This window comes from Saimiri boliviensis, chromosome 20, assembly GCF_048565385.1.
Source record: "Saimiri boliviensis isolate mSaiBol1 chromosome 20, mSaiBol1.pri, whole genome shotgun sequence".
In the NCBI taxonomy this organism is placed as follows: Eukaryota; Metazoa; Chordata; class Mammalia; order Primates; family Cebidae; genus Saimiri; species Saimiri boliviensis.
In genome coordinates this window covers 4602668-4618265 of record NC_133468.1, presented here as the reverse complement: position 1 = coordinate 4618265, position 15598 = coordinate 4602668, and the positions used below count along the sequence as shown (strand labels likewise).

General features: G+C 62.4%; 1 protein-coding gene across 1 annotated transcript in view; it reads right to left on the bottom strand.

The window, feature by feature from the left end:
- The window catches only part of FLT4 (fms related receptor tyrosine kinase 4), a 41510-nt gene that overhangs the window by 5786 nt on the left and 20126 nt on the right, over positions 1–15598 (bottom strand). The window contains 22 exon segments of the mRNA XM_003943960.4: positions 1–86; positions 920–1040; positions 1995–2143; positions 3060–3165; positions 3565–3664; positions 4544–4655; positions 5744–5866; positions 6277–6371; positions 6835–6985; positions 7114–7202; positions 7378–7491; positions 7807–7911; positions 8340–8475; positions 8776–8882; positions 9047–9178; positions 9276–9422; positions 9683–10039; positions 10810–10918; positions 12013–12142; positions 13620–13773; positions 13776–13781; positions 13870–14024. Of these exon segments, the coding sequence (XP_003944009.2) occupies positions 1–86; positions 920–1040; positions 1995–2143; positions 3060–3165; positions 3565–3664; positions 4544–4655; positions 5744–5866; positions 6277–6371; positions 6835–6985; positions 7114–7202; positions 7378–7491; positions 7807–7911; positions 8340–8475; positions 8776–8882; positions 9047–9178; positions 9276–9422; positions 9683–10039; positions 10810–10918; positions 12013–12142; positions 13620–13773; positions 13776–13781; positions 13870–14024 (2784 nt within the window).

Here is a 15598-nt window from a genome sequence, read left to right as displayed (position 1 = left end):
CTGAAGCCGCTTTCTCGTCTATGCCTGCTCTCAATCTGCTCAAATTCCTCTGAGGCCAGCACCATCCCACTGTCTGTCTGGTTGTCCTGTGTGGAGGACAAGCCAGGCTTTGGATCCTGCCTGAGACCCTCCTGCAGGGCAGCCACCCCCAGCCGAGGGACACAGCATGACCTTGCGTCACTGCTGACCGAACACCTGTCCCCGGGAAACTGAGCTGAAAACAAGGCTCCATTCCATCCCAAGGTGAGGGCCACATGCCCCTGCCATGGAGGGAGACCCTGAGGTCAGGGGGCTGTGGCTGGCCCGTGGACACCTCATGCTGGGGGACCTCCATGGTGTCTGAGCCTGTGCTCAGGGTGCAGCAGCGCTCTGGGAGAACCAGGGACTGGCAGCTCACAGTTCAGAAAAATGATCAGCTGCCTCCTGGTTTGGGGGGCTTTGTTACCCTTTGACTGTGGCTTGGCGTGGTTTTTATTTTGAATCTCACGAGAGGGGAACTGCAATCTTTTCCGAGTCCCCCAACATCTCCAAGTGGCCCCGGAGGCAGGAATCCAGATGTCTGTGTTCTGGCCAAGAGCTCCTAAGCGGCCCCCTGCCCAGCACTCACTGACCAGGCCCAGGACCCCTGACCCTGATACCAAGGAGCAACTGTCCTTCCACTGGGTTTTCTTCGCTGCTGAGGAGGGGAGGCCTTGTGTGGGGGTGATGAGGGCATAGGACAGACAGCAGCGATGAGATGTGGCATCGCGGGAGGGCCCAAATGTGCCCAAGGCTCTCCCTGGACTTGCACTTTCAAGGGATAGTCTTCTCTGTTAAAAAGCTGCAACTGGTTTTTCCCACTTGCTGAGGAACTCTGGATGCTGCCTCCCCTGCCCCGGTCCTGACCCGACAGCACAGCCCCACCCTTCCTATGAAGTACCACAGAGGCTTTGAAGGTTGTTGGGGTCATGGGGAATTCTTCAAATGTCTTCATCCTGGAGGAACCACGGGTCTGAGTCCCTCTGGCCAGGCACCCGGGGAAGGACACACAGTTGTAATACCTGCGGGGAGACGTCAGAAGGTGCTAAGGTGCACCCCTCCTCGAAGCTCTCCCCGCTGTCCCTGTGCCCCCTCTTCTCCAGGGAAGGACCCCCAGCCTGGGCAGGAGTACGGGGGCCTGGATCTGAGTGCTGGCGGGGGTCCTTCTCCTCGGGCCTGGCCTCAGACATCTGCCCCGCAGCCCCAGCAGCAGGGCTTCCTCCTGAGTCCGCTGCTGAGCTCTGCGATGGGAAGTGAGGGGATACCCAGCCCGGTGTGGCACGGAGCTCCTCCAGAGGATGGGCCACCCTGGGCCAGGAAGACGGCCCTGGGGCTGCAAGCCGCCGACTGCCCAGCCCACACATGTGTGCCCTAAGGCACGGGTTGCAAGGTTGGTGAAGGGAGCCTGGCCAAATCCAGCCCGCTGTTCGTGTCCCCGCAGGCCCGGCCCTGTCCTGTGCTGGGGCAGATGGACAGGACGCAGAGCCTGCATCTCAGCAATGCTGCTGTGAATGCGGTGGCACAGCGTCCCGAGTGTGGACGGCCGGGGATAAGAGCCTGGGCAGAGTTCCGGGAATCAGGCTGCGTTCTCTTCCTGACCGTGCCGCGGTGGGACGCCTTCCCTGCTCTCAAGGACTCTGAGGACTCACCCCCAGACTCATCAGAGATTTAGCCCCTGGGAGGAATCTGGGCCCAAACGCAGTCCACTGCACCCCTCCCTGTGAGAAAATGTGCCCTTGATGTTGGGGTGGGGGACACTGGCGAGTGGACAGAAGGGACTCAGAACAGCATGTGGCCAGGTCACATGGCCGTGGAGGGGCCCTGCAGTGGGTCATTTAAAGTCACTCTGCGCTCTGAATTGGTGCACACTTGTCTCTGAAGTCGCACGGTTCGCTTTTCCCCGATGGCACAGAGGATAAAATGCACCCCGTCCACACGGCTTTCTCCCCCCGTTCCCGGACCGGAAGACAGCTGACCTGGCGGCCAGGCTGTGGTGCTGTAGGCTTGGCGGGCTGTCCTCAGCGTCGGCCTGGGTGACATGCAGGGCCGTGGTGGATGCCTGCGAGAAGCTGCCCTCTTCTGAGCTCTGAGAGCCTCGAGGGGCCATGTGGCTCTCCTCCTCTTCCTGGCGGGAACAGGAGAGGCAGCTGGGCCGGGAACCATCAGGTACTGCCCTCAGCCCTCGCCCCTGCGCTCGGGCCTGCTTGGGCTCCTGACCCCTGAAATACGGTCCTAACAGGTGGTGTGGGCACGTGAGCACTCCAAGGAGGAAAGCAGCTCACGCCAGGAGCCAGCACACTTCAGCCATCAAGGCAGGGGAGGGGCCATGGCAGCAGACTGCTGGCTATGCCAGCCTCTCTAAATTCTCCAAATAGCCCTTCCAGGTACCTCATTTATGGATGAGGCAGGTGGGGCAGGCCAGGGCTCAGCTGGATCCTCCTTCCTCCAGTCCCTGGCTGAGCCTGCAGCCTCAGGAACTAGGGCCAGCTCTTCCCACCTTCTTCTTTGGATGGAACCAGACCCAAAGCACCCATCCCGGTCCCTAAGGTCTGGGCAACAGGCCGCTCCCTGGTCCTTCCTCCAGGCCCCACCTTGAGTTGGGTCACAAGCTGGCTCCATCCCCCACCCTGGAGGAGCACCAGGCGGGGAGGGGTCGGGACACACAGGTCAAGGTCCATGTGCTCAGCGAAGTCGGGGACAGAACGGGCACCAGGTGAAGGAATGCCTCATGATGATGCCAGGGAGACAGGGCTCCCTCGCAGGCTAGTGGGGACCAGCCTGGGATTCCCCTTGGGCAGGGACATGCTCTGACCATCCACATAGCATCTGGAGCAGACACCGTGGGTGTGGAGTGGGTGTGCGCTCAACAGAAAGACGCAAGGGTGTGGAAAGGAGGCGTGGGTAGGGGCCCAGGACCACACACCCTAGCCTAGCAGCTGAGAGGTGGGCAGAGCCTAGAGGGGCTTAGAGGGGAAGCTGGGGCCAGCGACACAGGGCAGGGGTCAAAGGCCACAGTAGGACAGGGTGGGGAAGGGGCTCACTTGCAGGCTCCCGCCCTGGAGCAGGTGCCCCAGAATCTCCACCAGCTCCGAGAATGCAGGTCTCGCCTTGGGGTCTCCAGACCAGCAGTTGAGCATGATGCGGCGTCTGCGGGGGTCACGGGCTGTTGGACTGCGTGCACCCTACCCCACCCCACCCCTGCACCTTGAGCTCCCCAGCCTTCCTGGACCCTCCCACCCACTCTGCCCTCCTGACACACCCCCCACCTTTGTCCACCGGTCCTGGCTCTTCCTTGAAGGGTTAGCGCAGCGTCCCCTCCCAGTGACGCTTTCCCTGAACACGAGGCTCTGTCTGTTCCCACAGCGCCCAGCCGCCCCTCTCGGTGCCCATCGAAGTTATGCCACAGACTACCTGTGTGTCTTGAGGGTGGGGTCCAGGCCTGTCCTGCTGGCCCTGGCTTCCCTGATGCCACCTTCTTATGGCCACAACCCCCACAGCCCCCAGGCTTGCTGCCCCTAACACCTGCAGGGCTACGGGGAGGCTCACATGGCGGGAGTGGCCAGCTCCGGGGCCCTCATCCTCGTGCCGTCTCTCAGCCGCTGGCAGAACTCCTCATTGATCTGCACCCCAGGGTACGGGGAGGCCCCTGGCAACGAGAAGAGGAGTTGGGTGGGGTGCAAGCCACCCGCTGCTCAGCCCAGCCCCCCAAGTCACTCTGTCCTGTCCCTTCCCCCATCCCTGGGGTGGGGTGGAGACGGCTCACCCGACTGTGCTCTATCTGGGGGCCTGGGCAAGTCACTGCCCTCCCCGCTCTAGTTCTTCATTTGGGTGAGCTGTCTGCTTGCTAGGGGTGCCAAGAGCATCCATGCATTGGCGACATGGTAGCCATCATGGTTACGGGATCATCAGCGGCGGGGGAGCTGCCTGCAGTCAGTTTCAACAAAGCCTCTCTTGCCTCTCACTGCTTCTCCTGATGCTCCCCCCAACCCCTGCTGCCCCCTGTCCTGGACCGCCTAACTCTCTCCCTGGGCCCCTCTGGCTTACCCAAGCTCCCACGCCTCCTATACTCTTCTTCCTGCTCCTTTAGTTTCCATAGTAGCATGTATCACTGTTGCCACGTGGTAACATTTTAACTTATTCAGGATCATTGCCCTGCCCCGGCCTGGGGACTTCATCATGTTTGCAGTGGGGCCTGAGTTCCCATGTGGGACTCATGTAGCAGGCACACCCGATGACCAAGCCCTGAGGTCCCTCTGGGACTCACATGCACAGGCTCAGCCCTGGCACACGCTTCAGCCTGCACTCCCCCCAGGACAGTGGCCCATGTTGGAGGCAAAGTCCTCTTGGAGGTTGGGCCAAGCTGGGGAGGGGTGGGGGGCTCTTGGTGGCCCACAAACCACTTGCTTCAGAATGATGTGGCACACACCTCCAGGTGCCCAGTCCCTTGCTCCAGGAGGGCTGGTCGTGTAACCTGGAGCTGGCGACCTCACCTCCTCTCCCCACCAGCACCCCATCCTGCACTCACCCAGAGAGAAGATCTCCCAGAGCAGCACCCCAAAGGACCACACGTCACTCTGCGTGGTGTACACCTTGTCAAAGATGCTTTCAGGGGCCATCCACTTCAGGGGCAGCCGGGCCTGGGGAGGTGGAGGGAAGAGTGGCCCGCATGGACGGGAAGAGAGGGCTGAGGCCAGGGACTCTGGCACCCTCTTCACAGGGCCCTCTGCCTGGATTGAAGGTGTCTCCCTGCTTCCGTTCTCCTGGGCCTGTCTGGGCCCCCTCTTCTCCCGAGCTCTCTGGGGAGGGGTATCGGGGGAGACGGCATGCCTTCGTCCAGGCCTAGACCCCAGCCCAGCCTCCTGACACAACTCATCCCTGCATACCCTCACTGTCTCCTTTGACAGGCACGCTCTATCCACTCACTGTCCCCACCCTAGAAGCCCAGCCGTCACTCCTGACGCCTGCCTCCTGGGCTCCTGAGGCATCTCTGCCACTGGCTGTCTCTCTCCTCCTCACGGCCTCTACCTGGGAGCCCAGGTGGCCAGGGACCTTCTGGACTGGCCTCCATCTCCACCACAGCACCCCCACTCCCTTCTCTTCCCAGTTGATGCCATCAGGGTGATTTCTGTCAATGCACACCTGACCTTTCCCTCCAACCAATGGCCGCATGGGGCTGGATGGCCCATCATGCCCAGGCCCTGGGCCCATCCTGCTCCCCACCCCCTTGACACTCTTCCTGCCTCTCCCAGGGGCAGAACCGTAACCCGCCCTGGGGCTCACCCAGGCACCTGCCACCCTGCCTCAGCTCCACTCAGAGGCACACTCCGCCTCCTGAGTTCCACGTACTGCACCAAGCTGGTCCATTTCCAGGACAGGTGCCACACAACGCCTTGCACACACGGGCCCCACAGGACAGGCCCTGGGAGTCAGGGCCCATTGCGTGGACCAAGGCACTGGGGAAAGTACAAGTTCCGGTTGGAGGACTGGGCCCCACTTGTCAACTCCCGTCTCCACTTCCTTGCCTCAGGATGCCTAACAATGGGGGGGAGGCCCTAGGGTCCCCTGGGAACAGGGAGTGAGTGCCCCAGCAGCTGGGCAGGTGGATGGCCAACCAAGGAGGTCACGCCCCCCTGTGCCGGCACTCCCTCTCCTGGACAGGCAGGCTGTGGTAGCACCCCCTTCCCTAGTCAGCCCCACGGGCCCTCTCCTGGATGGCCGCACTCACACTGCCCTTGCGGACGTAGTCAGGGTCTTTGTAGATGTCCCGGGCAAGGCCAAAGTCACAGATCTTTACCACGTCGCTTTCTGACAGCAGAATGTTCCGAGCAGCCAGGTCTCTGTGGATGCACTGTGGCGCGGGAAGGCGGAAGGAGGGCTGTCAGTGCAGGCCCCGGGGGTAACAACCACACCTGAAGCTCCAGGGCGCCCAAGCAGTGGGGACTCCAGGGGTGCTCTCCCTGAACTACGCTCCTTTGAGGAAAGATTTCTGTCCATCTCTAGGGCTCATCCTGGAGAGGGCTTGTGGAATTGTGGGGACAGCACAGAAAGTTGTAGAGTCAGACAGACTCTGCTGCTGAGCAGCCATGAGGCCTTGGGAGGTCAGCTCCATGCTTGGGGCAGAGTTTCCACCTCTACAAAGTGAGAGAGACACCAGCGGACCACAGAGCCTTTGCGGGGTGAAGTCAGAACCAAGCACATCTTGGCAACTGGTGAGGTTGCACCCTTCTCCCCTCTGAAGGGCCTTCCAGGGAAGCTCACCTTTCGGGAAGCCAGGAACTCCATCCCTCTGGCCACCTGGAAGCTGTAGCAGACAAGGTCTTCCATGGTCAGCGGGCTCAGCCACAGGTCCTCGGCTGCGCAGCGGAGCAAGGTGGGCTCAGGAGGCGCCTCCTCCATGGCCTCCATCTACCCAGCCCCAGGGAACGATTCTTTGCCCAACCCTGACTGCGTCCCTGCCACAGCTAACAAGCGTGTCAGCCCCTCTCCTGCCCCTCAGACTCTGGGACACCCATGTCCTACTCCCAGAGCAATAAATCCTGTCTGTAGGGGCTTGGCCGCTGCTGCTTGGCCCTGGGCTGCCTGCCTGGTCTGCAGGGCAATTTCCTATTCATCCTGTAATGATCAAGCCGCTCATAAAACACTGGCATGGAAATTGTCCCCAAAGTGTCTTCCCTTCCTAAGGCAGAACCCATTCCACGCTCCCCCATGAAAGCTCCCACTGAGGGCCCCAGGCCGGGTTATCCCAGGGTGCCTGATCAAGTGCCTTTCCCACGGGCTTGTTAGGCACTGGGAAAGGGGAAGAAGCCAGGCTCTAACCTTCTCGGTCTGGAGAAGCCCGCCCTGCTCCACCCTTGCCCGTTAGGAACCGTGCAAGGAGGGCCCCGTCGCTGCTCCCTGGCCTCCTCCGATCCGCCCTGGCGCCCTCCACCATGGCGCGGAAGCGTCTGCGCTGCTCCGGGGACTTCTCCTGCGGATGCATGAAGCTAGTTCGGGGGCGCCCCGTCGTCCACGGCAGAGGCGCCTCCATTCCTCCGCCGCCCGCGGCGCCCCGCAGGCTTAGGGGCAGAGCTCGCGCCCCGGCGGCCGCCCACTCACTGCATAGGGGCTGAAGGTCTCCCGCTTGGCGCGCAGGAAGTTGGAGAGGTTGCCGTACTTGCAGTACTCCACGATCACCATGAGGGGCCCTGCGGCGGGACAGGGCAGGGGCCGCGCGTTCGGGACCCGAGACGCACTGAAGGCACGCTCCGCCCTCGCACCCGCGCCCACCGGCGCCTCCCAGTCCCGGCCCTGCGCCCCTCCCTCCCGGGGCGCCCGGCCCCGCCAGGCCTCGCCGTCCCCACGGGCCGCGCCGCTCCGTACCGTTGGGCTTGGTGCACGCCCCCAGGAGGTTGACCACGTTGAGGTGGTTGCCGATGTGAATCAGGATCTTGAGCTCCGACATCAGCGCACGGTGCTCGCTGGCCGTGGCACCCTCTGGAGGAGACATAGGCCTGACGTCCGCCCCCGTCCCGGCACGTCCCCCTCCCCGGCCACTGGCTGCGTAGCTAAGGCACAGACAGCGCTTTTGAGAGGGGAAGGGGTGCCCAGGGTCCCCAGGACATCCTGCTGGTCCCACGGAGGCAGGGGTTAAGGGGGTAGCTTGGCTCCGACTCCCGCAGCCTCCCTGTAGAACCTTGGATGAGACCGGCCTCCAGTCTGTTTCCCCTCCTGAGCTGCCGTCCCACCGGCCCACCCCGAGCTGCGGCTCCTTGCCAGCTAGGCTGCCTCTTCCGCCCGCTGACCCCACACCTTTCAGCATTTTCACGGCCACGGTGTCACAGCTGCTGCCCTTGTTGATGCCGAAGGCGGAGGCTTCCACCACCTTCCCGAAGGCGCCATGGCCCAGCACTCTCCCTGTCGGGGCAGGGAGCCAGCTGCAGGTGAGCTGTATGGGGTGAGGGTAGAGAAAGGTGGGCGGCAGGGGCGCCCCATCCAGAGGTCCAAGAGGACAGGCTCGGCAGCAGGAGGAACGTGGCGAGCCTCTCTGCCAAACAGGAAGAGCGTGGGAGCCACAGCAGGAAGAGAGGGAGACAGGTGGACCGGAAGCCAGGCATCCTCTTGAGCAGGTGCGACAGATCCACCTTGCTCAGGGTGGCAGCAGGTGACCTTGGGGAGCCTAGGGACTGGGAACCTTGGCTAAGGTTCTGGGTACCCAAGCCCAGAGGGACAGGTCAGGCCAGGTGGGCCTTCCTGGCACAAGTTTTGAGAATGGAGGGGTTCAGCCTGCAGCAGGTGGGTGGGGGTAGGAGGTGCAGGTGGGGAAGGCTGGGGGCTGGCCTCACCCAGGTGCAGCCGCTCTCGGGGGAACTCCCACTGGCTGGCGTCGTAGGACAGGTATTCGCATTGCTCCTCCAGAGGCACCTCCCCGGGATCCATGATGATGGACAGGTAGCCGGTTTTGATGTCTGCGTGGGCCGGCTGCGGGGCAGGATGGGGAGGAGCGGGGCAGCTTACTGATTCCGCCACACCACTGTGGCTTGGGCAGAACTTTGCCCAAGACAGATGGCATTTCCTGCCGGGCTCTCAGTCAAGGAGGGGGCAGAGTAAGAGGCGGACAACCTCTGCGGGGATGGAGCCCAGGGTGAAGGACTGGGAGGCTTCCCAGGAGACAAGGCTGCCAGGTGAACTAGGGCGGGCGCCTTGTTCTTTATTTTAAGCGTGGCTATCTGGGGGAAGGCCTGACAGAGACCCTATCAGGAGCAGGGAAAGGGCACTCACCCTCCTCATGTTACAGAAGATAAGGAGGAGGAGGACCCAGAAGAAGACAGCGATGACCCCGGTACCAACAAGGATCACGATCTCCATGTTGCCTTTATCCTCAGAGCCTGTGTGGGCAGAAAGGGGCTGGTGTGTGTGTGTGTGTGTGTGTGGAAGAGGGTGCACCTGCAGGCGGTGCCCCTTCTGGTGGGCACGACTTGCCCGAGGTGGCCACAAGAAGGCGCTAATTGGGGGCGGGAAGGTGGTTGAGAGGCTCAGGCTGAGGCCGGACCTTCCACGGCCACACTGGCTGAGGAGTTGACACAGCCCTTGGCGTTGCACACGCTGCACAGATAGCGTCCCGCGTCCTCCTCGCGCACGCGCTGGATGCTCAGCTTCTGGTTGGAGTCCGCCAAGTCGACTCCTGCAGGGGTGGGGTGGAGGGGCAGGTCCACCTGGGTTTGGGGTCCTTGGCGTCGCACGCCTCCGGACCACCCTTCGCCTGGGCCACCCCTCCCTACCAGACTTTTCCTCCAGCAGCCTTTCGTCTTTGTACCACATAATGCTGGGCACGTGCGCTCCGGCCACCAAGCAATGCATCTCCAGGGAGTCGCTCACGTTCACCAGGAGGTCAGTCAAGTTCTGCGTGAGTCGAGGGGCTTCCAGGGCTGCAGGCAGGGGTCGAGAGGGAGCTAAGTGGAGCTGCACTTAGCAGGAGGGCCCTCTCTGGTCTGGAAGCAGAGGTAGGGAAGGATCCCCGGAAGCCCGACTAAGGGTTCGTGCGAGGGGCAGGAGGCAGATTGTCAGGAGAGGGTGTTCCTGCAGCCCAGGGCTGTGAATGGACCTCCCAGGGGCGCGTTCTGCAGCGGCAAAGTCGGAGGCAGCCACAGCTAGGAGACAGCACAGTCTTCCCCACGGCCAGCCTCACCCTGCACCGACAGGTACTTCTTGTGGCAGTGCTTGTCGTGGTTGCGCTGGTCCTGCACCTCGCACACATAGTGGCCCTCATGCTCGGGCGCCACGTGCGGGATGCTCAGGTTGAGCGTGGCATGGCCTGGTGCCACCTCCTCCAGGCTGGCGGCCAGAGGGGTGGCGAACAGGTGCACGTTCTTGCAGTCGAGCAGCAGTGGGTTCCCATGCGCATCGTGTAGCGTGGACAGGTTGAGGCGGTACCAGCGCAGATGCTCGTACTTGTAGCTGTCGGCTTGGCAGCTCAGGAGCACGGGCTGGCCCTCTAGCAGCTCCTCAGATGGCTTGGATTCGATGCTGAAGCCGTCGGGGATGGCTGTGGAGGGAGGAGGAAGCCCGGTGACATGGCTCACCCATCCACCTGCTGCGGTGGGCTCTCTGAGTCAGTCCTGGGTCTCCTCCTGCCTCTCTCCTTCTCTTTCTCTCTTGGAGGAGCCCCAGCTGGACTGCTCGCCCCCAGCCCTCCCAGGAACCCGGGTCATCTAGAGTTCCTTGTCACCACGCAGTGGGACTTCAGTCCTCGTTCTCTCTTGGAGCTTGCCACATCCTACCCCGTGCTCAGCTTGAAACAGTGTCTCCGCCGGCTTTTGCCAACGCCAGGCGCCTGTTTTCCTTTGTCTCTGGGCACTTCTGGTCAGGCTCCTGTGGACTCCCCAGTCACCAGTGTTCTCTTGGGCTCTCTGCTGGCACCCTGATCTACACTCTGGGACCCAGTGATGTCTACTCCTGGGCTCAGCTCTCCTGAGGTCACTAGCACATTTGATAATCTGAGTAAACCACAGACCTTCTCCCCAGGGCAAAATTCACGGGTGAGGCACAAGGTCCCAGGGCTTGGGAAGGCGGGGTGTGGGAGTGAGGAGCTGCAGTGAGCCAAGGGCAGCGTGGGGGAGGAGCCTCAGGACTGGGGACAGGGATGCCATTCCATCCCAGTGGAATTTGTCCTTCAAAGCTATTTTTCCTTCCCACAACTGGTGAGCCTTGGATCGCTCTCCTGGGTGCCCCACGGACCCCAGAAACTCAATGAGCCCAAACCTGCCCCCTCCTGACCCTGTACCCAGGCCTGCCCGCCCTGGTCTGGTCACTCACTGGTCACGTAGAAGTAGATGAGCCGCTCGTCCTGGCCCACCTTGTTGGAGACCACACACTTGTACATGGCGGACACATTGGCATTCTGGATCACCAGCTTGCTCACGGTCTGGGAGAGCACAGGAACAGGGATCCGTTTCCTGCTCAAGTTCTTCCAACCTGGGCCCTCCCTTTCTGCAAGGAGGTCGCTGTGCCCACGAGTCAGGGGGAAACTGAGGCTTTGGGCTGGAGAAGACTAAAACTCACAGGACCAGCGACGGTGAAGCAGGGGAGAGAAGGGCCCTGGGCAGCAGCGAGAGGCAGCTGCCCGGAGGAGTCAAGGGACTGCTGGCATAGGCTGTGGTGACGTCAGAGGGTAGCCTCTGGCAGGACCAGAGAGACCTCTGGCTGTGGCTGGACTCAGTCTGTGGCTATGCTGAGGGGGCACCAGGGTGAGTCCAAGCCAGGCTTGGAATTCAGGCTCTGGTCACAGCAAAGGCCAGTCACTTCTGGATGGGGTCAGGCCCAACCCAGTCGCTGCTTGCCGAGATCCTCATGAGATGGCCTCCTCGGCCCAGGCCTGTCCACAGCAGCTCTCCCTAGGCTCGGGGTGATCGCGAGGGGTGGGGATGGTTCCCAGAAGGACCGAGGCCTCAGGGAGTAGGAAGCCTGAGACACAGGGTAGGAGAGAGGGCCCCAGGCCCTGCCTGCCTTCGATAGACCCCCGCCCCCACCCCACCCCCAGCCGGGCACTTCCTGTCCAGGACTGGAACAGGAAGAGGCTCTGGAGGTGTGTAGGAAAACAGGAAGTGACTGTAGGAAGTAGGTGCCTTTGTTCAGTACCCCCCTTCTCGGCGTTGCCCCCAGGCTGTGCCAGGGGTTCAGCAGCCCTCTGTGCAGACCTTGTCAGTCTCTAGCCCCGTCCCCTCCTGGCCCTGGGGCCTGTGGGCCGCAGGGGCTCATGCCTGGCCAGGTGGCCTTGGATCTTAGCTTCCTTGTCTGGGAAGCCGCTGGAGATCCGCCCTCCATCGCAAAGCTGGAGGCTGGCCCTCTGACCTTTCTGCAGGCAGGCTGGCTGAGGCCTGAGGACTGCAGGAAGGCTCCTCGCTCTCGGCCACCCTGCCCAGCACTCTGGAAGCCAGGTGGGAATCAGGGGACAGGAGTGGCCTCTCTCTCCTCCCTTCTCCTTCTCCCCGGGCACTCAGGGGCATGGCTGGCCTGTACCTTATTCTTCCCCTCCACAAACTCGGTCCAAGTGTCCAGGCTCTCGATGGGGTTCACGGCATCCTGCGTGGTCACCTCCTTCCAGTCACGGCACTGTGGCATGAGGTCTTGCTGCCGCCGCCGCCGCTGGCTGCCAGGACCAGAAGAGGCAAGGGCAGGTCAGGGATACAGGCAGGAGGGGCCCACTTGGGGGGGTGAGGTCAAGCCCTTGTCAGACTGTCACCTTCTCATACGGGGTAGTGGGTGAGGCTGGCCCTCCGGCCCGGATGAAGGAGATGGGGAGGCGGCCTTGTTTCTGGAGGGCTGTCCCCTTACCCTTCAGGTTCAGGGCTGGCAACCCATTCTACACAGGCCGCCGCCACCACCTTCCCGTGCCCACTGTCCCCACGCGCATGAGCACGGCTGCCCTGCTTCTCTGTGCTCGTTCCTGCAGAGGCCACCTGGGACCTGCCCACATGGTGGCAGGGGCAGCACAGGCCCATTCTGCCCCAGGAGGCGTGTCTGCCCAGCCTCTTCCTCCCTCCCACTTTGGGAGCTGCGGCCTCCCTATGGGCTGGGCGTGCATCCCCAGCAAGCTTGCCCTCCTGCCAGGGTTGGGGGTTGGTCTCAGGGCCCCAAGGGAGGCTCCTGTCTTCCCCTGTGGAGGAGTCAAGCAGGGATACCCCAAAGGCTCCGTCACTTGGCACAGAGCATAAAGGTGGCACACCCAGAGGGAAGGACATTTGGAGGTACTGGCAGTGAGCTGCAGGCCACGTGATCTAGAATACCTATGAACCTTGGACACCTGCGGCGGCCTCAAGCCACCCTTACTGACCACACCGCGGCCACAGCCTGTGGCGTGGCTCTCATCACCCGTCTAGGTTCCCAGCTCCCACACCTCCCCAGCTCGACACCGGGTTCTCTTGCTACAAGGCAAACCTGAGCCATGTCAACACCCTTTGCTGGCTCCCCAGTGCCTTCAAGCCCTGTCTGCCTGGGCGCCCTCCCCTCATCCCCTGCTTCTCTGTCCACAGGCATCCTGTGATGCCTATCTGTCCCGCTGGCATCCTGCTCATGGGAAGGGAACATGGCTCAGTACGGGGGTGCGTTCTGTTGCTTACAGCTGTGACCCTGGGACAGCCGCCTCCCTTCTCTGACCCGGTTTCCCTGTCTATAAGGGGGTGATGTGAGTGCTGCACATATGAGTTGGGGCACGTGAGCAGGCGTGGTGTGCCACGGGGCTCAGCGCAACCATCCCAGGGGCTCAGATAACACCCTCACAGGCCCCTGCCCCGCCAGAGATGTCCTGCTGGGTGCTCAGAGGCACCGGCTTCCATCTCCCTCCAGATGACGCAATTACGTGTCCAGAGGTCTTCACTCTTGAGGGAGGTGGGTGGGGGCGAGACCCATCCTGTGTCTAGCCTGACCAGCTGGTGGAGGACTACTGCGAGAGGCTCTGAGCCTCCGTCCATGAGGCGAGCCCAGGGATTGGCTATAGCTGAAGGTAGGGTTCAAGTTCAGGGCCCTGGGGAGGCATACAGGGAAGGCCTGGGCTGGAAAGGGGGTTCCTGACGGCTGAGGTTGGGGGCTGCGGCTGTCCAGAGGGCCTGGGCTGGAGCTGTACTCACAGACTGCGCTGGGCAAACATCTTGCAGGGTGTCCAGGGCCGCCAGTGCCACTGGACACTGAGAGGCGGGGGCACCCCGTAGGCCGTGCAGGTAAGGGCCTGGCGGCTGTGGCGCGAGTAGATGCTTGGGGAGGAGGCCTCCTTCTCGTGTATGTGGGGGGCACTGGGGGCACAGCAGATGGCCGGTCAGCTGGCCCCCAAAGCCATGCCACCCACCCATGTACTCTCCTGTCCTTGGTCCCTGGCCGTACCATTCACCACCAGCTCTAGGCTGATGTTGCACCTCAGGCCAGCAGCGGAGTTCCATAAGGCGAGGGTGTAGATGCCTGCGTTGGCCTCTGTCACCTCCTTGAGCATCAGGGCATGTGGACTGTGGCGCCCGGACACCGCCTTTCCATCCTTGTACCTGGCCAGGGAAGGGTGGTCAGGGCCCATACGGATCCCACCTCAGCCTCCCACTAGAAGACACTGTCAGGAGGACGGGGCGGTAGGGCTGGCAGGGTACAGTAGGGATTCGGGGGATACTGGTCTGCAAAGGGACAGCCAAAGTCCCTGGAGATGGTCTCCGGGCCGCATCGGCCAGGTGTGACAACCCTGTCAGGTGGCCGGCTCAGGAGCATCGGTCACTGAGGTGTGCAGTACCATCTCTTGCCTTGCCACAAAGCCTCTGTGGTCTCTCCACAAGTAGCGAGATGACCACGTCACTGCTGGGGCAGCTGCCCTCTCTCTCCCCGCCTGTGGCTGCAGACAGCCTTCTTTGGTCAGGCTTGCCCAGCCCAACCCAGGAGGGTCCTGCACCCAGCTGGGCATGGCCTGGAGACCCCGTCAGCTTCCTTACAGACATCTGAAGGAGTGGAGGTGCAGTCCCTGCAAGCTGTCTAGCTCCTTGCTGTGTGTGGGCCTCTCCAGACACGTGGGCTTCTCGCCGCCCACCCCTGTCCCAAGGCCTTGCTCTCACTGCCTGCCTCACCTGGACACTCATTTCTGTAGCCAGGAATCTGCAGGGTTCCCTGCCTCCCTCATTTGGGTGGGGGTGTGCCACCTTCCTGCCTGTTCCATGCTGTGGCCTGGCCCTGCCTAGCTGTGCCTGTCGACCGCCGGTCTTCCCCCTGGGCTGGGAGCCCCTCGAGGGAAGGGCTGCCTCCTGTAGAGTTGTGGCCAGCTCCCTACATGTCTGCACACGTGAGGAAGCAGATGCCTCAGCCCCAGAGGGTACGCTGGGACTCCCCAGGCACCTGCCTCTGTGGTCTGGACTCTGTATGGAGATGCTCCTTCTTCGGACAGGTGCCTACCCTGGTGCTGGGTATGGCAGACCAGAGAGACATTGCAGTGTGGCCCAGGAGAGGCATGTTCCTCAGGCAGAGACCCATTCTCAAATGGGACACCACAGTGGGGACCACCTGCCTGGCTTGGGGTCGCAGCATGAGGCAGGGCACAACAGGGGCGGTACTGAGGCGCTGCCATCTGTGTGGCTCTGGTCCTGAGTGCCACCTGCCAGATCTCAGACCCTAGGCAAAACCCCTTCACTGCTTCAGGCCTCAGTGGAGACGCCGCACCTTGCAGTTGTTGTGAAGTTTAACCCAGACGGTGCCAGCAGCGTGCTGGACACACTACGGGTGCTTCGGAAGCCAAGGACCAGCCTGTCTGTGTGTTTGCTAGACCATCCACCCAGTCACTGCTCCCTGTCATCTTGTGATGGTGCCATAGGAAGGGTGGGCACTTGAGCCCCTCTTGGAGGCAGGGCTTGACCAAGTGGGAAGGGGCCAGATGTGGCAGGAGTGATCCAGTAGAAAGCTGTTCGGAGAGGCAGCTGCCTGAGGATCAGGTTGACTCTGGATGCAACAGAGCTGCCACTTGCCCAGGGCAGGCTCTGTCCTGCTGGCTTTGGAGGGAGGGTACAGGGCCCAGGCGTCTCCAAGGGCTGCACCTATGACTGAGGCTCCAGGATCTACCAGTGCCCTCAGGACTCTGCCCCACGGA